Source organism: Corapipo altera, unplaced genomic scaffold, assembly GCF_003945725.1.
Source record: "Corapipo altera isolate COAL_440 unplaced genomic scaffold, ASM394572v1 62, whole genome shotgun sequence".
Classification (NCBI taxonomy): domain Eukaryota; kingdom Metazoa; phylum Chordata; class Aves; order Passeriformes; family Pipridae; genus Corapipo; species Corapipo altera.
In genome coordinates this window covers 7055981-7080211 of record NW_020884894.1, presented here as the reverse complement: position 1 = coordinate 7080211, position 24231 = coordinate 7055981, and the positions used below count along the sequence as shown (strand labels likewise).

The window sequence follows — 24231 nt, the reverse complement described above, 5'->3', positions numbered from 1 at the left end:
AACTCTAGCTGCATTAACTCTCATATTTTAATGGGAATTAAAGGATGAATGCATCGTGGATAAAGCTCATTCCTGTACAGAGGGTCAGCGTGAAACTTAAATGCTTTTAATTTTTATGAGGTTTTAACTGCAGTGTAGAAGCACAGTCTGTGTAATGGGGGGTGAGTTTGTTCTCAGGAGAAACACATCTTTCAGAGGCTTTTAATTACTCAATTTAGACCTGTTTCTTTAAAATAAGCAGGGAATTGAATCACTAATATACAAATATGTTCAGAGAAAGCTAAGGCTGCAGCAGGGAGGCCTGGAGTCCCCAGAACATTCCAAAGCATTTTCTGAGATCAGGAGTTGCTTGTTGGCTAGTGGGAAGGGTTCTGCTGGAATATGAGCTCTTGGCAACCTGAAACACAGTGAATGAGGTTATAGGCTACCAGTTGCATTTTTCCTGGGATGGGGCATCGTGAAATCTTGTCTTAAAGTGTTCCGTGTGTTTTTTTCCTCCATTTTCTTCTCTCATGGGGATCAACATAAGGAGTAAATCTTGAGTTAGCCCACTGTGAAACAGGCAGGTAGCTGTAGTCCTTAAAAAAAATCAGTATTATAAACACTTGGCTTGCACCTTTTCCAAACCAATGACAGTTCAGGTCTGTCCTGTGCAGTTTGTGACCAACATCAACAACTCTTTTGACCTTCCAAGCACAGTCAATATCAATAGACTCCAGTGGGAATAAAAACAGGGGTTTATTCCATTTAAGTTTCTAAATTACGAGTCTCCCTTCCCTAAACCATCTACCTAACCCTCTATTCCTATAGCATTATTATTAATATTAATTATTAGTAACACTATTAGTACATCAGACCCAGATAAACATGCACAACATTTGTCAGATTTCTTGACCAGCAAAAGCAAACATCATCTTCCAATGCCAGAGCATGAGTGCCAGACACCAGCTGTTTGTAATGTGCTCTGCTTTCTTATCTGAGACCATTAACCAGGCCAGTAATAATTCTGACAGCAAACACAGAGCAGTAACCCTGCCTTTTTCACTGTTATCTTGCTGTTTGACTGTTATCTTAAGAGGAACATGGCTGAATGTATCTGTCAGGTGTTGAAGAGGTAGAGCAGAGAACTGTGAGATAAAATTAGTGGGGATCACATTAAAGACTTCAGTGGGAGAGATTTCTGGAGAAATAAGTCCCATATAGATGTGCTGGTTTAGTGCTGCTTGTGCATCCCCCAGATCCCTTCAGGGAAAGGTGGGGGGTGGACAGGTGAGAGTAAAGGTGCAGCCCCACCTTCATGGCTTGCAGGTCTCCAGCTTTGGGCAAAAAAATTACCTGTTGTAGGCACAGAAATCACATCTGAAACAACAACACATGGTGTTGTAATAATTCTTGAGTGCTGAGACCAGTTATGGAGACAGAGCTAATAAAAAGAAAATAAAATAATTACTAGGTATAATTATCATTACTCTGCAGATCTGCCAGGCACAGGCTTACTAGGGCATTAAATTCTTAAAAGATCAGCAAATGTGTTTCTTGTACGTATTATTTGCACATTTTATGCTCATAGTGCTCTTTAAGTACTAATATCTTCTATGTATTGTTGCCATCTGCAAACTTTAAATCATATGTATTATAAAATACGTAAGAATAGGTTAAAAAATTAAAAACAAATACAATCCCATTGAATAGTGGATAAACACTAGGATTTTTTAGGATAGCGGTTTAGAAACAGAGCTCAAATAAGAAGTAGATGCTAATAATTTGGCTGGAACTTTCATTTGGTCCTTCTTTATGGGGAGAATAAAGAAAAAGAAAAGCAAACAAGAGAACTGCAATTCCTACAGAGAAAATAACGGACATGGGAAATCCATCTGGGAGAAGAGAGATTTTTAATATGGACCAGAGGCTTATCAGATTTTATAACAGAGCAGTTGTGTTGGTTTCAGCAGATTCAACATTGATTTTTTCTGTACAATCTGTGGTTGTTCTTGATTTCTGAAGATTTTGTGTTAAGGGAGTTACTGGCCAGAATATTTGGCCAATAACAATTACATGACTATATCAGACTATTTGTAGGAAAAAACAATCAGTAACTGACACTCTCTTATTAAAACCACAGAAACTAAAATTTAAACTAACTTCTCTATAGGACAGAAATAATTTTTGATCACCTTTATGTGCAATAGAAAGAGCCAAGATAGATTTGAACTTGTGTATTCTTACTTCCCGAAGCTGGTTATCTACTGAAATTTTACAGCCCATAATTTTGAAGGTTGAATCTAATTTTTAGAGGTAAACCCCACTCCTTCAGCAACCCACCTTTACAAAAGGGTCAATCATCATTAACGAGCAGAGACCTACTGTTCTTCCAGGCAGTGTTTGGAATAAGGTAATTCTTTTAACACAACTTCAGCCCAGGGTGGTGAAAGGGCTGAGCTGAATTCACAGCAATCTTGGCCCCCTTTGCCAAGGCCAAGAGTTTTGTAGAGGTGTCAGCAAAAGCAGCTGTTAGGAGACAGCATTTCATGGAGGCTTGCAGGGAGCTCCTCCCACATCACAGGTCTCTTTGAAAACATGTCAGTGAAAGCTGCCATCGTGGGCTGTGAATGGGAGGAAAAACAGGTCATGTAGAGATAATCCAGGGACACGTGTGCAGTAGGGAAGAGGCCGTGAAGGAGTCGCAGCTGCAGAGGTTTTGTCGAAGTGGCAGACGAGGAAAATGCTCTGTACAGCAAAAACTGACAGGATATGAGCACACAGGAGCTTCAATTTGTCAAGGGCTCAAGAAAAGATGCTGCAGACCTGCTCACCGAGGAGAGCCTGGGTAGGAGATTTAGCTGTTTGAATGGCTAGAGAAAGCTCTTTGGGACAATGTGTGAAAAAGAATCCTCTAGATTGACATAAGCTAAATATACAGACCTGGAGAGGAGATTCCATGACAAAAACCTCCTCCCCTTTGCTTCTGTTTCTAGGCTTGAACAAGAGGCAGGATGATAATGTTGTCCTGAGCAATCAAAGGAAGAATTAGAAGGGAGTGCTTTAGAGGAAAGGTTTAAGAGCTGAGTTTTAGCTCTGTAGAGCTGTCATCTAAACATGCAAAAGGTATCAGGGCTAGAGGCTGACATTTTGGACTAAATGGAAAAGCAGGAAAAGAGAGTAAGATCTCTGGACTGTCAGTACTGATGTGGTTGCTGAAGGGTTAGGAATGGTGTCACAGAGAAAGTAAAGAAGTTAAAGTGGGGGGGGGAAAAGGGTTTCCCCAAAAAAATGGAAGGGAGAGATGAGACAGAAGGACATGATGGAAAAACAATTAGAGAAATCATAGTAAAATGGCAGGAGGAGATAATCACAGGAGCCAAGGGAACGTCAGATTTCCAGGCACGTGATTAAATGGGTGGAAGGGGAATGATAGATCAGGAAGGTGAAGTTGAGAAGCAATTTCAGTAGAAAGAAAGTCGGGCCAGGGACTGCAGAGCTTTGAGGTAAAAGGGTAAGGAATGGGGTGGTACTTGAAGAGGCAGGTGGGGTAACAGGGAGGATCAAAAAGTGCTTATAGTGTGAGAGAGAGAAACTGGCCTTCAACACAAAGAACTGGCACAGGAAAGAACAGATTCATAATTAAGGCTGAACTAACTAGTTTTTATACATCATTTACTCAGGAAAGGCAAGGTGTATGAGAAGGGAGTAACATTCATTATATCTGTCAATATGATGTAAAATATACAAGCTTTTCTTCAGGTCTGCACATAAATCACCAAACACTACCCTTTATTTACAAGCTGTTGGTGAAGCAGTCACTGGCTGCTTGAATTTGTGCGATACTTATAAATTTTGTGCTGACAGATTCCTCTGGTGAAGTTTCTATGGATTGTACAGAAATTCAGTGCCTCAGCTGCTGTTCATTTATCATCTACAAGTGCCTGTCCTTACCAGGAAGACCTCCAGGGATCTCCTAAGGATTCAGAGTAGCTTTGCCAATCCAATAGTTCTTTTGAGCCAGGTTTAAACAAATGCCCTTTAATGACACTAAGCTCTGTTGAGATCTGGAAATGCTATTTTTCAGGTGGTCTGTGAGATCAGAGTCCCAAATTCTTGCTTTGCACCACCCCAGGAGATCAAGTTGTTTATGAGAATTTAGTCCTAGCTGGAATCCCTAATCCAAATGTGTCCACACTTTGGCAGTCATGGCCATAAATCTCCTATATGTAAGTCAGGATCCTGATTCTGTGGCCAGACCTTTTCTTTAAGCAGCATGCTAAAAACCTACATGCCAAGCAATTCCAGATTTCAGCTTGTTTGGAAATCTCAGTGAAACTTCGCGCTTCAGTGAGCCCCATCCATCAGTCCCTCCATAGATTTCTTACACCTGCATAATTTGCTTTACTTACCTTTGTTTTCCAGAGCTGAGGTGGTGCTGCAGGGAAAGGCCAGGCAGGTGAGGGCCATTCAGGTGCCTCAGCCCATCTGGACAAGCCCCAGCTAGAAAAATTCAATATTGGGGTCAAATCAAATGATAACAAGAAAGAAACACATAAAGTAAAACAATCAATAATTATATTAAACTTGATTTGCCCCAAAGGACAAACAGATAATTAAAACTTATTGAAGTGCACAAGCAGCACCCAACACTGACCATTACCTTCCTATTTGTGCTGCATGTGTCTGTGCTTGTGACAAAACTATTGATATTGAATCTTTTAAGCGTACAAATGCAATAGATATTAGAAAAACATTTCCTGGATGAGCCTGGATGTGTCTTTCCCCTGGTTTTATAGGCTGAGTGTGACACCACATGGTGTGGGACAGGTGGGGTTGGCTGTCCTGGCTGTGTCCCCTCCCAGGTCCTTGTGCCCCCCAGGCTGCTCTCTGGTGGAACAGTAAACACCTTTGATATGTGTAAGCACTGCCCAGCAATAAATAAAATACTGCTGTGTTATCAACAGTTTTGGTCACAAATCCCAAACACAGCTGCTGTGAAGAAAATTAACTCCATCCCAGCCAAAACCACTACAACCAGTAAAACACTGTAGAGTCAGAAGTTTTGTTTTGTTTGAGAAACAATACAGTTTAATTATGTGTTTTGCCAACACTGTTCTTATTATTATGTGCTTTTACTGCAAAGCCGAATATTTGCAAGTTACTGGTGTCTAAGCAAAATTGCAGGAAAATGACACATTACCTACAACTAATGTTACTTTTGCTCCTCAACTCTCTTTCCTGAATTTCTTTACTGCCTTGGCATCATCAGAGTGCCCATCTAAAATAAGTAAAAGAATTCAAGTCGTACCACTTTCACTTCATTTAAATAAAAAAAAAAAAATCCACATAAGATTTATACTTCTATGGCAACGTTAATATGATATACAAAGTTTCTTATTCCCTGGTTTATTCATGAACTCTAAGGCACTATAAATGTGTTATTTTTCAAAAGATATTGTCTGTTTGCTCCTTACTTGTCAGTGTACGTGCAAGTGAGGGAGGGACTCACTGGCATTTCCCTGTGCTCTTGCAGTGATCAAGTTGTCAAAGGGGGACAAACAGGTCCTGGCTTGGGATCTGTGCTCACACCTCCTCAATACATCTTCCAGAATTGTGCTACAATGTCTCTGAATTCCCCAGGTGGCACTTGGGGTTTTCCTCTTGGAGATTTCTACCTTCACAAATAATTGCTTCTGAACCCAGATAATTTATATTTAATTACTGGCAACATATGTGTGCTCAATCAGTGATTTAATTGGGGAAAAGAAAAACAACAACCTAACAGTTAAAAGCTCCTGTGATTTGCACGGCAATACTCACCCCCATCTCCCGTCCTTTAGGTCTGTAAGAATTCCTGCCATTCGAAGCTGTCCGACCGAGTTGCCACGGCAACGAGAAGAAGGAAACCGTCAGATCTGAAGATTGCAGTTTACAGTTACTGTTCTTCACTACTCGGCCTCAGTTGCTCCAGTTTAATTTGCAACCTCACTCAATCTGTCCGACTGTACCTTGGTGTTCGAGGGCTTCTGCCCCACTTCCCTTTCTCCATGGATTCCTCTTGCCAGACGCAAGGTTTACGCCAATTTTCTCTGAATGTTAAAAGACCATGACATCTAAACCCGACCTTGGGGGAGCAGAAAACAGATTGACTCCATTTTTTTCTATCTGTTGACTTGTTGCTATTCAACTGTTCAGAAAATATTTTGTCTGTGGGTTAGTATTTGTATATGTATGAGTGTATGTATATATATATATTTATATAGAGAGTTCTACCACAGGTTTAGCTTTTATAAAATATTCATCTGGATCAAGGGAGAAAGCAGAATAATACAGCCACAGATGAATTGTACCTGTTCTACCATGGCTAAACCTACTGTATTTGCTGTTTATAGTGTGGCCAGGAGGAGAGACCCCATTGCCATCCCACCGCTGTGCTGACACGAACCAGGCAGGCCCAGGGCTCTGACGTGGCTCTTCTCGTACCTCAGGTTCAGCAAACAAGAAATGCAAGTCCCTTGGGCTTGTTCCTGATCTCAACTGCTTTCCTTCTGCCCCAAATGGAGTTTATGACTCAGGAGGAGCAGCCAGCTGGGAGGGTCACCGCCTGCAGCGAGAGCAGCGCTGGGCCTGATTTTAGAGGGGCTAAAGGGGGTAAATCATTTACTGGGGCTGCTGACAACATTTCAGTCTTTGTCAGCTCTGCACACAGAGGGAAGTGGGCAGATCCTGCAGGTGAGCAGCTCATTCAAGCAGCAGAAGCTCAGTGTTTCCCAGAGCACTGTTCTCTCTCTCGGCCCCTGCACCGCCCCGTCCCCCACAAGAGCACCAGGAGGTCACAGATGCCCCATTCTATAAATATCCTCACAAACACACATATATATACTTTTGAATATATATATACATACATACACATGTACACACAGTTTCCAGTTAAGAGTAACAAGAGCATTTCTTTGTGTGTGTAAACTTACCACACTTGTTTGCAGACATGGGAAAAAAAAAAGGGTGTTCGTTCTATATGAATATGGATCCTTTTTTTATTCTGTGAGCATGTAAGGTCAGAAAAACCCTTCTAACTGTACGAAGATGATCATCTTGTTAATAAATTGTAAATGATCCATCAAAGCTCACACCAAATTTTTATAAAATTAACACAAAAAAGTATACTAGTGACAGACTGTGGCTTTTATTAGAGCTTGCCAGTAACTAGGGTAAGGTAAGTGTCTTAGAATATTTTAATAAACTTGCTTATTTAAAGTTTAAACAAGAAAGCTTCCTTATGCAATAGAACTTTGCAGCTGCATTCTTTAGTTAGCATTTTTACAGTACTTATGAGTCATACTGTATGTCATCTTTACTACAGTGAGATTATGAGCATATCTTCCACACCACGTCTATGTTTCAATAGTAAAGATTTTTGGAAGCATTAAAAAGTCCAAACATACATTTGGTTTTCCATAATGCTACACTAGATATTAAATGTGCGTTGGTGGTTAAAATTTGCTGTACAATAGCTTTTCTCTGACTTCCTGTATTGTACCAAATATGAAACAGGTTTTTTTTCTTTCTTTTTTTTAATCAAAAGGAGTAATAACAACAGCGACAGAGGAAAAATGAGTTTGTGTTGTGAGCTTTCCTAACGTTGTAGATTTCCTGATAAGATATGAGCTGCCTTCAGACAGGAACTTATTTTTCTCTCTCAGCTTAACTCCTGCAGTTCTGACCAAGTGAAACCTCCCCCTGACCCCATTTCTCTTGCAGGAGGCTCTCAGTGTCTCAGTTACCAAAGTGGTACTTTGGGGTGAGCAGGAGCTTCTCTTGGTCAAGGACATCAGGAGTGGGCTGTTGGCAGCTGCAGGCATTCCAGCAGGGAAGTGCCTGATCTCAAACACTAACATGGGCAAGCTTCTGGTTCTCTTTCTCTGCCCATGCTTTGTGATAACCATATGCTGCTGTTTTGTCATCAAAAATCACACGTCTTTTTAAAAAAATATATATTATTTTCAAGCAAAATTTTTCAGAAGGAAAAAAAAAACTCAGCCAATGTATAACACCACTGAATTTCCGACATGTATGTTGCACCCAAAGATTTTCTGCACCCTGTGCTTTGATCTACAAAACCTCTATCTTCAATAAAAGAAATTATAATATCCTCCCCCACAAATACTCTTTTTCTACTTGCTTTCTTCCTCTCTCTATCCAGCAAAACCCTGGAAAGACACCCTTTGACATTGGTGTCATTTCTATCAAGTACCAGAGAAAGCTGCCCTTCTCTCCTTTAAACCAAGGCTCACAGAGCATTTTTTGGATCATTCTGTCCAAAATGAGGAACAAAGGAAAAGCTCTTCTGCCTGGAACTACGCTGACAATGGGAAGAACTCTTTCTACCACTCTGTGCCCAAGGACAAGAGATCTTTCTTCTTGGATAACTCTGCAACCTTTGGACGTGCAGAGAGGTCGGAACCGTGGCTGAAACTCTGAACCAAGATGCATCAAAGCCTTCAGTCATGTTACCCTTCATCTCTGCACCCAGATTAAAGCCTCCCAGCCTTTATCTTGTGTCTCTGGGCTTCACACAGAGCTGATCACTGGACTTACCCGAGCATGCAAAGAGAAGATGAAGCTGCCATGTTAATGTTTCTCCCTCTCTGTACCTGAGAACATTTAACACAAGTCCGTGGCACGTCCTGTAGGGTTACACAAGGAGGAACCGTGTCAGAAGCTGAGATTTCCTCCCTGAAGAAGGTTGTCATCTCTGGCTCAAAAAAATGGTGCCCGTTTCCTGAAACAAAGGAGCAACAATAATTTATTTGTTTGGGTTTTTTTTCTACAATATAATGAAAAAAAAATAGAAAATTTACCAAATTGGTTGTATTTTTTAAATAGTTAATTATGTTTAACATCTGTTCAGCCAAGCTTGCTGTTTTTATAACATACCACTTATTCCTACATAGCTGTTTTAATCACTACAACATTTATTTCTGTCTGTGTTTGTAGATACATAATGCTGTCTAGAGTTGGAAAGGCAGGGAACTTGATTATCATTTTCTAACATGCACAAAACTTTCTGTTTAAAAATCATTTCACTTGAAAAGACTATCTGCCATTGAAACAAAAATTGGGAATAACCATCAGCAAGAGGAGTTTCTTGGCAAGAGAAAGGTCTCGTATTTGGTGTACTTGCTAATTGTACCCTTTGTACACCTCACGGGTGTGTTTTTACAAGATATCTATGTGCATTTATTAACGTACATTTTGTTCAGTAACTGTAGAGCTGAAGAGTAAAACAAAGAGAAAATGAGCTGAATTTCCTGCTGGGTATCAAGGAAAATTAGGTAAGAGTGGAACACTGGCTAATGCCCCCTCTGAGCCCTGTTCTCATCGTGTTTACACTGCTGTAAATCAAAGAGCAACTCCATTGCTGGAACTGAGACTCAGTTAATCATACTCAGATGAAATTTTTCATCTAAACCTCCCCACATATTGCTTTCACTGGTGGGCTCTGTGCAGTAAAGCTGCAATATTTGTCACGGGATTGCCGAGTGCTTACACAGTATCAGAAGTCTGTCTTTTGTGGCACACAGAGAACCTGCAGCTCAGATGCCTCATGTCCTTCACTGACCACTTCAATGTGTCTCTGAGGCACCCAGAATAATTGGGTTTAACCTTTACTTCATGTGGCTGCGGCCAAATAATTTGTCCTGTTCCCTTATGTAGTCACTTAAGTTCAAGATCACTGTAATACAAACCTCATCTATTAAATTATGGACTTACAATCAGTTTTTAGGGTCCTTGATTAAATGTCTTATCGCTACAAAAAGACATGTATTATACTGACAACTTTTGTCTTTCCTTTTGTAAAGGCCTCCTGTTTGGAATACTGAGAAAGCTGCCAATTTTCTTCTCAAATGTTACTAATGCACTCAGCCCCTTGAAGCAGCAGAAATCTGTACACAAATAAGTTTACAACATTTTGTCTAAAGGCCAAGTTATTTTCAGAATGAATTCAATAATGTCTTATTTAATTTAAAAAAAACCCTCTCACAATATAAATTATATTAAAGTCACATCAGCTTGAGAACACCAAGTCAAAAGCAAAACTCTGATTCTATCTTGCCTTTATTACATCTCAAGAAATTCAGTTGTCTGAGAGATACTGTCCAATGCTAGCAAAAAGATAAATAAAATAGCAATTATTTTCTTTCAATTAACTCTGTAATCTATAATCTTTAGAATTAACATGCAAAGTACTTTAGTAATTATCATTATAACCATTCTACTTAAAGCAGATATAGCTGATTATTTCCTGTGTAAAGCACATAACCCACTGACCACACTTCTCTTGCCTCCCCCCGGGATACACGAGCTGGTTTGTGTTTGTCCACATGGAATGGATGCACTCATGCACTCTCAGTGGAAAGTTACTAGTTGCACAACTGCTATGTGTGTATATATGTAGATATATAGAGATATACACATATAAATATATATATATAATATATGCAGGTGGAGGGAGACTGATACAGCATGGGGACTTGGAATAAGCAGTTTAATTCCTTCAGTTATGGATGAAAACATGAGTTAAGGGACAGCATATGTTACATATGCTGGACCAATCTGATTTAAAGCAAAGAAAAAAGGCAAAAGAACCCACGCAGTAAAACCCAGACTTATCCCAACTCTCATGTTGTATTTATGCTGCCTTTAGCTGTCCCCTCTTAACATAATTATATCATTTGAAGATATGCATAGTTGTTTACTGACTCATTTTTAGTTGTCTGTGTATCAGCAGGTCACCAGTATTGGAAAGGGAAGGGGTTAGAGGCAGAATTCTGCATTCCTGTGCTTTCAGTGGGACAGCTGTTTGGGAAAGCTTCGTCCAGCCTTGAACATTACACTCCTCCTCTGCATCAGCAAATGACTGTATCTGATAACTTGGGGTTAAAATGAATGTAGCCAAAGGCCAGACTGTGTGTGTGTCCCATACACACCCTGCCTGGGGCTGGGACTGGAGAATAAGACCCTGTCTGGTGGACTGTGATGGTGAACTCAGTACAAACAAGCTGTGTTTTTACTGCCACTTCAGACAGAACCCTCCTGTAAATCACATTGACTCCATAACAACACCTGTCTTTTTAAGTTGCCATCAATATTTTTTCTTTTTTATGATTTTCTTTCTTTATCTTAAAGTTCAAGCAAGGAGGAAAATATTTTGTTTGATTTTAAAGATACTTAATTCAGTTACTTTTCCAGTTAATCGTTCCTTTGGGCCCTAGTTGCTGAGTTGCTTGCTGTTTCTGAGGTGTAAATAAACGTTTTGATTTATGACGTGGTTGCAAAGAAACTTGTAATTTATTTGTGAAATGCTCAAATAAAGGATGTATGGGCTTTTACCTTCTGTCTGGACGTAGACCTTGCTGATGGAGCACAGCAGGAAGGGAGGACTACTGACAAAGGACTGGAAGAGTGTGTAGGAAATACCAGAAATGCCTAGGTTGCTCTTAGTGAGAGAGAGAAATTGCAGCCTTCATCATCATCATGACATGGGTTTGGAAGGAGAATCTGGAGATTAGAGAGGTAAATGGAATCATAGACTCATAGAACGGTTTGGGTTGGAAGGGACTTTAAAGATCACTTCTTGAATGATCTAGAGATCATTCCAATCCCCCCTGCCGTGGGCAGGGACACCTTCCACCAGACCAGGTTGCTCGGGGCTCCCTCAACCTGGCCTTGAACACTCCCAGTGATGGTTTGACCACACAAGATTAAGGTTTGACCACACAAGATTAAGGTTTGACCACACAAGAAAGCAGCAGCTGAATATTCAGGCAATAACTATAATTTGCCCTCTAAAGGCCCATTTCCATTACAAAGCTGCCTTGAGCCAAACTCGGGTCAGATGTTCCCAGGCTGGAATATGGGCAAGAGCTTGAATGGATTTATGTTGCACTTCCTTTTTGCTTCACCTGACCACCTTTTCCACCTAACACCATCTGTTGAGCTTGTAGAGAACAGCCAGACACAAATAGTGCACAAACAATGCAGAATCAGGTTGAACAAACATCTCTTTACCAGGGAATTCTTCTTCCAGCATAAAATTAGAGACTGTTAGCTTTCAGAAATTCCTTTGAGTTGTTTTTTAGATCCTCTAGGAAGTTATCTAAAGTGACATAGCCACATGAACATAGAATATCCCTGAAAATAGCCTTTTAATCCATCTGAGAATAGAGGAAGCTGGGGAGGGAGGGCAGCAGTTGGAGGAAACATTTGAGTACAAACCCCAGCAGCTTGTACTGCCACCAAGACCCTCCTCCAGCTTCTGCCTGTTGCTGATGCTTTATTGGACTTTGAACCTAAAGGGATTTTTTCATGTGGTCCATAATAAGTACAGGATGAAAGAGTGTACATGAAGCATGTGGTGTAATTGAGCAAAAGGTCATTACCTGAAAGCCACAGCCAAAGTGTGTCACCTCCTTTGGTCTCAGCTGAGGTCATTGTCCTAAACTAAGGCTGTGCCTCGTGCCTTAGAAGACGTGTTTGAAACAGCACAAAGTGAAATCATAAGCAATGAAACACTAACAGAGACAGAAAATGCTGAATGGTTTTTAGCTGGATAGAAGTTTTGAGCTGCCCTTTCAACCTTCCTGTGTCTCCCTCAACCCCACATGTTCTGGATTGCACTCTGCTGTGAGTCGGTAACTTTGCACTCCTCAACCCAGTTATGTTTTTTCACCAGTAATAGTAAATCAGATCAGTCCCTTCTGCCTTCAGTACAACCTCCTTACCTGCAGAAACAAAGCAAAGGTCATTGCTCCTGCTGCAAAGCCATTGGGATGTTCTTCCTTGACCTCCACAACTCTGGTTGGACTCCACTCATCCAGCTCCCAGTGCCCAGTGACCTTCACTGCCCCTGGGGCTGCAGCGGTGAGTTACTCCAGTCCAGTACAATTCCTCTGGATATAACAGCACATCTTACTATTTACTACTCATTTCACAGCTTACTGTTTCCACATGCCATTGTGGGCTATCACCATCAGTTCTGTGGCTGGATGTACTTTTTACGACAAACTGCCTGAAACAAGAAAAGAAAAAGTGTTTAGACTTCTTGGTTACTTCAAGGCATGTTGAAAATTCAGAATGTAAAACAGAGCTGGACATTTATAATTAAGTGTGTAATGTAATTAACACCAGTGATTATAACCTGCCTTGGGGTTACAGTGTGCAGTGTTGGCTTGGCTAGCACCGAGGGAGTTAGCCTTTGGTGGGATTTAGACACCCAGCTCCCACTGGAATCACTAAAACCTCAGAAGCCTAACAGCTGAACCCCCTCTCCCTTCCCCAACTGATAAAATAATTATATAACTACAAAGCATTTCTTTTCTTTAAAGCCATCATGAGCTAATATACACTAACATTTTCCCTATATCTCCAAGGTAACTTAATAGTCATCCTGTTTCATACTGAGCAAAACCTCCAGGGAGCAGGTGCCCCAATTAACAGATTCTCAGCCTTTCATATCAGTGATTGCCAAAACACAAAAGAACAACATGTAATTCATGTGGGGATCATAGAGAATGTGACAGAATAGAAAAAGCACAGTAGAAACTATATATTGCAGTAATTAGAATAACCCTTGTTACAAGACAGTGTGTCTAAAGGAAAGATTAGATTTTTTTTTTGTGCCATTAAATTCACATGTGCAAGCTGAGACCATTTAGGTACGTCATGTAAGAACCAGACAGTGCTGAAAAACCCAGTCATGGTGCCTGGCACGTTTTGCCATTGTTGCTAATGCCAAAAACTACGTTAATCCATGTGAAAACAGCTTGCTCTTGGATCCTGCATGGAGAAGTCAAAAGAGAGATGGCTCTAGCGAGAAATTCTTTGAGCTGGGCAGAACCCCTGTACCCTCAGCCCTGCCAAGGGCTCAGTGCAGCTGCCCATCTTCACCCTGGCAGAGCTGACTGCAGGGGTTTGACCTGTGTGTGCCCCCCAGGCCGTGTCCTCTTGTGCTTTCAGACCCATCAGACCACAGAGTGCCCCTTCTCGCTGTGACAGTGACAGAGCTGCAATAGAGGTACAGAAACAGAGGGCACAGTTCCAAACCACCCTGGCAGTAGAAGATTGACCCTCCTGGGAAGCTCAGTCACCTCAGTGTGATGACTAAAGAGTCAGGGTGCAGAGGTACCTCGTTCCGGTACCTCAGGCAGGCACTGGCCAGAGATCTGAACCCTTCCCAGTGGAGGCACTGCCACCTCAGCCCCCAGACACAGGGCAGGAGTTTTGGAAGCCCTGTTGTCATGTGCCAGCTGAGCAGAGTCAGTCTCTGCCCCAGACTCCTGCCAGATATCACCCCTTGGATCAGCCCTGGTGTGCCTGTCAGGCCCCACATCCTGCTGTGCTGTTGGTCAGCAATGGTACAAGATGATCAGACACCCACCCCCAGCAAATGAAACAACACTGTTATGTGAAGGGTTTTCTCTTTGGTTGGACGTTTCCCCCTCTTTCTCACTCTCTTAACACAGTTCTCATCCTGTTTTCCATGCACTGACATCCAGCCATCACTCTTGCAGTGGTGCTCCAGCTTGGCACCTTTTAAAGACCCATCAGGGCTGGATCTCTTCTCAGTTCTGTAATGAACCTACTTTTAATCGTGGTTGTCTGTCCTCACCCACACACCTGGTGAGCTGCAGCACTGTCTCACACTCCTAATTTCTGTTCCTTGGCATTGGGTACTTTGTTCTTTAGCAAATGAACACCGAGTACCTGAAGCCAATGCAAATGTGTGCTGTACTCAACTCTGTCTTCTGGGCTTGAGTGGATGCAATCCAAGGCTTGTTTTCTTCAGGTCTTTCTTCAGTTCCAAAACCCTCTTGTTAGAGCAGCTCTTCTTTGTCTCTTGTCCTGCTTAAGCTAAACAAGGGAGGGAGGCATTATGTGCATTTAAGTGCCATTATTTAGTGAAGGTATAACTCATAACAAAGAGAGATACATGAGTGTAATGGATTTATTGTTCAAATCAGAGTAATAAAATCTGTATGTATATATATAAATATAAGCAGTTAAGGTGATGAGCTTCATTATTACACATACACAAAATAATAAGCTATTATTTTAATTGGTTATTAAACAGTGGATACTCATTAAAAGCTCAGTTCATTGGGAAAAAGAAAAAACCTACAATGCAATTAAACTGTACTGCAGACTAATTAATATGGGAATTGGGGCAATTCTGGTACCTTTAAAGAGATGGAGGTGGGGACAGTCAGCAGCACAGACTTGTACCACTCATCTTCATTAGGTGAGCAGATGGATTTTTCTCCTACTTCAGGGTTTTGATGAAGTTCTATTTTTTTGTTTTAGTTTCAAAGGGAACGGGGGTGGGGGAGGAAACTGGAGTCTTTTCTAATATGGATCTTCACACAGTCTGGAAAAACACTCCTAAAACCAAAAAAAAAAAATATGAATAGATTCATACATAGCCCCCATAACAGTCATCCCTCACTTTGTTTCTCTACAGACCCATTGTTACCACTGTGCATCTTTCCTTTAAACAAATAAATTTAAAAAGCTCCAAGACTTAACAATTTAAAGAATTGTTAAGACTTAAAGAATTCTCAACCTGCTTAGCTCCTCAGCCATGCAGCACCTTTTCCCTCTGGAAGATCCCTGTTAGTTTGTTCTCACCAAAGGCTGCTGTGTCAGGAACCATCCTTACAAACTGTCCGATGTCTTGTGAGTCAGAAGACATTTACTGGTTATAAACCAGACTTTCATGGAAAGTATTTGGCTTTCTTTCTCCTAACTGACATGAAAGAAGGATGCCAAATCTCTAAGGAAACACCACTGAAGAAGCCTGCTAGACTCTTGCTTTCTGTTTGTATTTTTAAGCACTCAATCCAACAGACAACCTGCCTAGAAGTAGGATGTCTCAGGAGTCAAGATGGTGAAAACTTGCCCCTCATGTTTGATAGCACAAGCATCATGTAAACAGTTAAGTAGCAGAGGGCTCTCTTGCAAAGATTTGCTAAGAGTAGTTGTTTACACCCAAACCCAGGATGGGCTTCAGGCTAAAAGCCAACCTAAAGCTTGAGGGTGTTGATGGTGTTTCAAGCCTTTTCCCTGGAAGTCTGGGTCTTGTATCTTGGTGGGAACTCCACAAACCTGCCAACTCTGATTTCTGCCCTGTGGAGGTCAGTCTTTCATTACACTATACAACTTTACTACTGCAACCAAAACTAAAGCACAGGTCTAAGAGGTTTTTAGCGTCTGATGCTTGACTGATCTAAGGTTTTGGAAGTCCAGTTGGCTGTTTCTATTGCTTTACACCTGCACACATTTACACACCTGGTGCATTTACACCAAAGCACAGGACTGTGAATCAGCTCAGCTTCATTCACCAGTGCTTTCCTCCCACTTTGTAAAACTGGAGTTGGCTCTGCAGGATGACACACACTGATCTGACATTGGATTGCTGTGCTCTGTAGCTGTGGTGTGATGCAGAACCCTTTTCACAGGTACTAATTCAAGAGGCATGTCACTGGCCTTGCACAGTGGGCTTCTTTCGAGCCCTCCCTTGCATTTTATTGTTATTTCTTTGTTAATAAATAAATAAAATCCCTGTTGGTTTATGGCTGTAAGAGATGAAAGAATTCTTTTTTTCCATGTCAACGCTGCGCAGTGCTGACAGAGCCTGGCAAGAGCCAAATCCTGGCTCAGACTTCTGCTCTGTTTTCCTTATTAGCATTTTGCTTGGCTGTCCCTGCCAAAGTCTCCTGGACATCTCTGAACTCTGTGAATTGTTGCAAATATTGCAATGCCCAAGTGTGAAATGAACTGCATGGAAACTCCTGGGAACCTGTTACCAGTGTATTAACCATAACCTCAGGTTCACAGGAAACAACAGGCACCTGTTCAATGGGAAACATGTTCTTAAACTGACACTCAATTATCGCTGCATATTTTAGCATAATTCTTGCACCTTATCTAGGACCTACCATGAGCCTGTTTATTAATTTTAAAGCAGTCTACACAAACCAAGACAAAACTGAGAATATGAAGGACTGGAGTACACAAACACCCTCAGCATTTTAACAGAATCCCGGAAAACCTTCTGTTGAATGGTGCAATTATGGTTTAGTTGAATGTGAATGGAGACAACAATTTATATAAGCCAGGTGCTTGATCTTAATAATTACCTCTAAGGTATCAGAATCATCTAAGAAAGATTTGCTTTAAAAAAACCCCAAACAACCAAACCCAAAACAAACACAAAAATACCCCACAAAAAACAATACCTCAAAATAAGAAAATGAGACTGAACAAAGAAAATGATAAATAGTGCACCAGAAACCTTTCTTTTAACCATGGAATACCTTAAACGTTTAATAATTATAGTCAATATTTTCAGACTGGGAAGTTAAACTTATTGTCTAAAACAATTTAAAAAGTATTACATGTTTTCAACCATTACCTGCATTTTAAATATATCTGTATTATCAATAACCTACTATAAAATTAAAAACCATCTATATTCATTTAGTGGCCCAGGAATGAGTGTAGCCCTAAAAAACAAAACAACCCAGCTCTTATTCATATCTACAATAAAGGGGCTCTGAAGGGACATCTTTTCAAACTGATATTTTCAGAGCTCATTTATACTTCCTGCAATTCCTCCAGCCTGATCCAAACTATCTCTGAATAATGGTTAATGATTAATGTGCTATTAACCACGGTCTCACTCCTGAATATTTAACTGCTTTGACAGTAGGATGGTATATTTGCATTTTATGTTAATACCAGACAAATTTAACTTCTCAATTGAATGTGGAAGCCTCAGAGTGACAGGTCTTTCCAGCCACAAACAGCTGTGCTTAATCTGAAATCCTTCATCCTTCGGGACTGGGACACAGAATTATTGCCAGGAATAAGCATTTCTAAGGATGGGGACAGGATAGAGATAATTTGCCATGACTGAGTGAATAATATTGAATCCTTGATAGCTGAATTATTGTCTCTTATTTGCTACATAGAATAATCTGTGTCTAAAAATATTTTCTACTTTTAGAACTCGCAGAGGTAGGCACCCACACACCATATATTAATGTATATACACCATATATGTGTGGCTTCTTTCCAATTAAGCTTCTAAGAAACAAGCAGAAAAGCCAGATAATGGATCCAGGTAATTTGCAGGATCCAGGTAATAGGCAGGTTAAAATATAAATATACATTATTCTTTATCATGTCCCAAAATAAGATTGAAAATAACATCTGAGCTATTACACAGGATGTTTTCTCCTACTCCAGCAGAAAATTCTACCATTGTATTAGCAATGCAAAAAAGGCTGGAACTGCACTTAAATAAAATCTTTCTTCCATCACAGCCAGGAAAAGTTCCATTACAGGAACAGATTTTATCAGGGAGCTCTTATGGCTACCAAACTTTGGGATAGTCTGGAAGAGCTCCCTGCTGATGTCAGGCCTCAGGGATTGCATGGACAGACACACAGAAATAGTTTTAGGGACATGATTTTCGTCTTTTAAGAGATGTAAGGGACTGTATTCTGGAGTGCAATCACTCTCACAGCAACATGTAATTTGAAACCTACAGGCTAAAAATATGCAATTTGATCTCTAGAGTTACATTCATGAGGGACTTTCATTCTGTTGGGCACGGGAAAGATCTAGAAACACATATGAAGACTGCACAGTTCTCCCGATACATTCCTTTTTAATTTTTCTTTCTCTAATCTTCTCAGACTTCCCTTCTCCCTCTGAAAGAGATGCTCTGACAACTCTTCCCTGCTTTCTTGTTAGCATTTCAGATCCATGTTCACTCCTGAACCTGCATTCAGGCAAGTCACACTGACACCAACATCAGATTTTTAAGGAGAAAAATGAGTCCATTTTACTGCTAATTACCATTAGCTGCCATTGTTTCCTGTGTTAAATAACTTGTATTATCATCCCTGCATGCCTGATCTCTTACCTCCATTACTCATCCTCTGGTAACTCCTATCTCCACCTCATTTCTGGGTTATGTCTTTGATGGACCAAGTGATTATTTTTCAGCCAATGATCCAATTTACGAATAAAGTAAAATATCCCTCAAATCACTCACGTTTGCCTTCATTTCAAGTAGCTTAATCTGTCACTTCTGAATGGTGTTTTCTAATGGAGCATCTCATTTTCTCCTTTTCTCTCCCTTCTTTGCAGTCACACCAGTTGTAACCTAACGATGAACGAGATAAATTGATTAAATGGATGAGTTCTGCATGAAACAGTTCCAACTGGAAAAACACTTAATGGTGGTTAAATATTCTACAGTTGTATACAGCACCTGAAAAATGAGCATGACTAATACAGCAGTCAGAACCCTTTGAAAATGCCTTTCTGGGCAGAATTGGGCAGGTTTACTGACATGTATTTTGTCATGTCAGCTCTAATTAAGCCTGTCTAATTACTTCTCTTACAAGGGTTTCAGGCTGAGCACATAAATTCTTGCGGACATTATCTGCTGTAGGTGTATAAATGTCCTGCAGAATAATAGGGAGGAGAGATCTGGAGGAAAAGTTAACACTTTTCATTAGACTACGTGACATAATTGGGAGAACAGACAAGATTTTGGACACAGAGGATTTCTGCTAAACATCAAGAAAGAGTGATTTCACTGTATGTCCAAAAGAATGCCCATTTTTTTTCCTTACCTCTCTCAGCTGGTCAGATAAAAGTATTAAAGACCTTTCCTGCCTCATACCCTTCTAACTCTGAAACCATTGACACATACAAAACACATCTAGTGGAGAAAAGCAGCTCTCAGATGAACAGATTTCTCTTTGGTTGGGTCTGTTTGCAGCAAACCAAAAAGGAACTAAAGGAAATTAAATGGCTTCTGCTCACGTGTCATCTCGCCCTGGGAAACCTTTTCTGCAGAGTGGAACAGCTCCAGCCAGCAATGGCACCCCCAAAATTGCCATAAATTGGTGATGAGGGTACACTGCTGGGACATGCCAGATACTGGGTGTTAGGTGCTTATATAGTCCCAGGGAAAGAAAGAAATGCAGTGTTTATTTTCTCACTTTGAAGGACCCTCTCCTGCATCCACTGGGTGTCTTATGCTCTTTGATATATAGGTAGGTATGAGGACACCTGCAATTCAGCTCTTGCTCAGCCTTGCCATAAAAAAAGGCTTAAAAAAACCACCAAAACTGAGCTGAACAAACAAAAAACAGCCCAAACCAAGAACTGAGAGTGCTTGAGGTGACAGAGGTGGCAGATACAGACCAGCAGTTGAGAAGCATCTGTCCTTATTGCCCTGAAAATATGGCATCACTTTCCATGAATCTGCACAAGATCATGGAGAATTATCCTCTCTGAACTCTACTCTGAAGTGCAAATGGTATTGAGTTTCAACTAGGAATTATCCAGAAGCAGGTTGTTATTTTTACTTGCTGTTGCTCAAGGAAATGGTGCCACCACAGTTCCCCGTGCATCTCACCAAGTCTATGATTTTGATTTGCATTTATTTGATCAATTGAAGAGGCCAACAAGGGTTAAAAGTGCAGTACTTAATGTAAGAAACATGGGGAGGAGGAAACAGGGCCCAGAAATTAATTCCACTTTGCAAATTCATGTGCTAATTTAAATTGGGGAAAAAAAAGCCATAAGCTTACTCTCCAGGGTTCAGTTGGGAACAAGGTTGGGCTGCAGGTAGAATTTAATTACCACAAGGTTTTAAATGATTATTGCTTGAAAAGGCTGGTGCCAGAATCACAGTTAGTTCCTACTTTATACTAAAAAAAAAAACCCAACCCTGACATCATGTCCCAAAAAAACCTCAAGAGCACAAAACCTCCTCACTAAAATCCTCACACAAAGGTTTACACTACTGTCTGTAAACTGCACACATTTAGTAGCAAAAGGCTTTTATTGTACACAGTTACCATATTTTAGTCTGTGACATTATTTGAATGTTGCCATTGTAGTTGTTTTATGGTGGCCTTGGCTCTTCTAATTTAAATATCTCTGTCAGAATTTAATTTGTCAGGAAAAAAAAAAACCACAAGAATATTTGCAAAACACAATGTTCTGATCGAACCGATAAGAAAGCCAGAGCCTTCCAAGTTTAATCATATTCAGCATTTCTGTGCTTTTGTTTTAAGTGTAGAAACATAATGAAATAATTCCATACCATAAAGCTCGATGAAAGGGGCAATTAAAAAGGAATCGATCTGATACATCCTGTTCCTCGCATTACCATGCTCTGGAAAGTGTAAATCACTCTCTCCATTGTTGCTAAAGCTTTTGTTTCCCATCTTGATTAGGCAAATATTGAAAACAATAATCATTTTTCACCAAAGTGAGCCTTTAATATGGAGTAGAAAGGGAGCACTATGGATATTACATTTTCCACAGAAGACTGGCTTTCACATTAGTGTTTGCTATTAGCACATTTCATGTCATTCCATCATAGTGTCTTTCACTCAAATCCTACATTTGTTGGAGCAGATGGAAAGTTAGTTTAAATTAATTGAAAGCATGCTGTGCACAGCTTGTGGCACCAAGAACACACAAAGAAGAAAGGAAGATACATCAATTTCCTTTCTAACATACCTATAACTGGGAGAAGAGATCTCTTAAGAAATCATCAAGATATTATGCTGCTTTTTTCTCTCTCTTTCCTTTTATTTTTTTTTTTTAAAGAAGCTATGTTGCTTTGATTTTTACAAGAGGAGGATGCAGTGGAATTGGGTGGATATTCATCATTTGAAAAATAAATTCTGCCTGGGATGGTTCCTAATACAATGATGTAGAGAAAGTTGGTTTGTTTCTGTAGCCTATTCTTAGAAATACTGACAAGTTTGAAGGTTAATTACCTCTTCACTTACTTTAGTTAACACCACCTTCCTGTATTTGGATCCTCAGCTTTTCTTCTGTCTTCACTGAAAATCCGGTGGCCTCCTCTGTTCTCTGAGCCAACAGGCAAAGATGTTATTAATTCCAGAATCACCCAAATGCCTGAAAATCACATGGACAAACTCCTGCTTCTTTACAGTGGTCAGTACTGAGACATTCTTCAGTATCTTCACAATTAAAACCAGGTTCAAAACTGCCACAGAACAGATCATGTCATGAACAGAGGCTCTTCAACCAAGCAATAATGGAAAGTTTTATCAAATGATTAATTTGATCCTTTAAAAAAAAATAAATACTCCAAGTATTTGTATATAGTGGTGTGGAACTGTGGGTGGGAGGGAGCAGGTGTTGGGAAGGGAGATGCTGGATCTGGATCTGTTTGGTTGGTGAGCTCTGCTGTGCTGAAAGGCTGAGCAGGCAGGAGGAAGGTTTGTGTTCACATCTGTGTGGCCCAGGCCAAGGTGAGACCCTCTGGCACGAACAGGAGTTGTTACATCTTGTAAAGCAACTGAAAGTACAGAAATCAATGAGGAAAAGCAGGTCCTGGGTTACAAGGTGGGAAAAACAGGCAGAAAACAATCAGCCTGCAGCAGAAGCCTGGTGGGTTTGCTGGGGAGCAGAGGTAGAGTCAAGCTTTAGAGGTGAGGGAAAGGAAACAGTGCCCCAGAGGGACTGAGAGCTGGAACTTGCTGCAAACAAGGAACACACTGAAACTCACTGGACTGAGAAAGACCTCAAGGGTCCTGCATGAAAATGGAGAGAGCTCTGTCATTTTGGTCTGTCTTGCTGAGTTTCCTCTGTTTCAAATGCTCTGTTCCAGTTTGCATTCAGATAAAAGCTGCCTTTTGGGTTTTAGAACCCTCTCGCTCACCTTGGTGTCTCTTTCTCACCCAGCTCATCTCTTTGGTGTCTCAACCCTAGACACGCTTTGCTTTTCTTCTCCAAAAAGGTCAAAAGGTAAGAAGAAGGTGGGAAAACATTTTTTTCAGTTTGCTCTTTCGGTCTTTTAGTCTTGAACTGCTCCAAGGCTGACGGGGAACAAAACTAAACCAATACGTTTTGGTTCTAGAAAAGTAAAAAGTTTTGCTGTAAAAAGTTTTGCTGTAAAAACTCAAAGAAACTGAATACAACCCACATTTTTTTCCCAAATGAATAAGGTAATTTTATACTGAGGCATTTATGCCCTCTCCATTCTGACTGTAAGTGTTGAACTTGTACTGTTGGGGCCTTTTTTCTGCCAGTCACTGAACGCACTTTACCATCTCTCCTCCTTGCAAATCAAACACAACTGTAGCAACTGCAAATGAAAAAGATAAAATAATGCAAACCTTTCCCAATGCTGCCTGTCTGGCTTCAACTTCCATCTTTCCAGAGAGCCTTCAGACACTACAGCTGAGCCTGTCTTTCTTTTTTCATGATCTTCATGACATCACTTATCCCCCAAGTTTACTTCTTGTATTAGATAGCCCCAAAATTCAATTATACTCTTCTAAGACTTTATAAAATTTTTGCAGCATTTTTTTCTTCCACAACTATATTGATATCTCCTTGCTTTTTCCAAAACTTTTTATTTAAATTCTTTCCTTATCATTTTTAGGCACTCTCAATTTTATCCTTTAAACCATGGTGCCTGCAGAATTTTCACTTGTTTTCTACATTGTACAGGTTCTTTATGGGCACCTGACCCAGCATTTTCCTCTGTTCTTAAAAAACTTTATCCCAGCCTGTATCACAAGTCTTTCCTGCTCAATTCACAGCAAAATTATGCTCCTTCCTGCCTGCCAAACTCCTTGACTCATAAGCAAAATGCAGCAGCAGAATGCAAGGGAAAATTTGGCTCTGAGTTTATAACTTCTCTTGAGCACATGACAGGTGTGTTAGTTCATATTAAGAGAGCTCTTTGGAAATTCAGAGGGTTGTACAGGTAATCACTGTTTGATTAATAATTTACACCACCAACAGGACAGAAATGAAAACTGGAGAATGACAATCTCAGAGCAGCTGTGTGCCTGTCAAATATGGTAATTTTTTACCCTTCTTCCTCTGTTTGGGCCCTGCTTAACCCCATGCTGAGTTGCCTTTCTAGAACACAACCCCTACAACACTCATGAATAATTAGATAGTCAAAAAGAAATAGGGAATGGATGAGAATTAACTTCTCACCTCCCAGGATCACTTGAAGATTAATTTACCTAAAAACTAATTAAGGCATACCACAAGCACAGAACCCTGAAAAAAATGAAGAAGAAAGGGCAAAGAAAAAAAACCAGTTAAACCAGAACCTTCCATCTCTGAATCTACAGACAAGCAATCTTAGTTCTTCTGGGAAAA

At 40.4% G+C, this 24231-nt stretch overlaps 1 protein-coding gene and 1 long non-coding RNA gene across 3 annotated transcripts in view; one reads left to right on the top strand and one right to left on the bottom strand.

The window, feature by feature from the left end:
* The window catches only part of CDH13 (cadherin 13), a 447767-nt gene extending 436392 nt beyond the window's left edge, over positions 1-11375 (top strand). The window contains exon 14 of the mRNA XM_027646729.1: positions 5823-11375. Within this exon, the coding sequence (XP_027502530.1) occupies positions 5823-5830 (8 nt within the window). The 3' untranslated portion in view covers positions 5831-11375. The remainder of the gene's footprint in view (positions 1-5822) is intronic.
* Positions 11376-14770: 3395 nt separating this feature from the next.
* On the bottom strand, positions 14771-23785 carry LOC113948807. Of its 2 annotated transcripts, none has more exons than XR_003528240.1 (5): positions 22772-23785; positions 21861-21954; positions 19106-19216; positions 15222-15423; positions 14771-14895 (listed from the first exon to the last, which is right to left on the bottom strand). It is a non-coding gene; the product is annotated as an uncharacterized LOC113948807 (long non-coding RNA). The 2 variants fall into 2 exon arrangements; XR_003528241.1 differs by having other exon boundaries at positions 21873-21954.
* Positions 23786-24231: the final 446 nt, after the last annotated feature.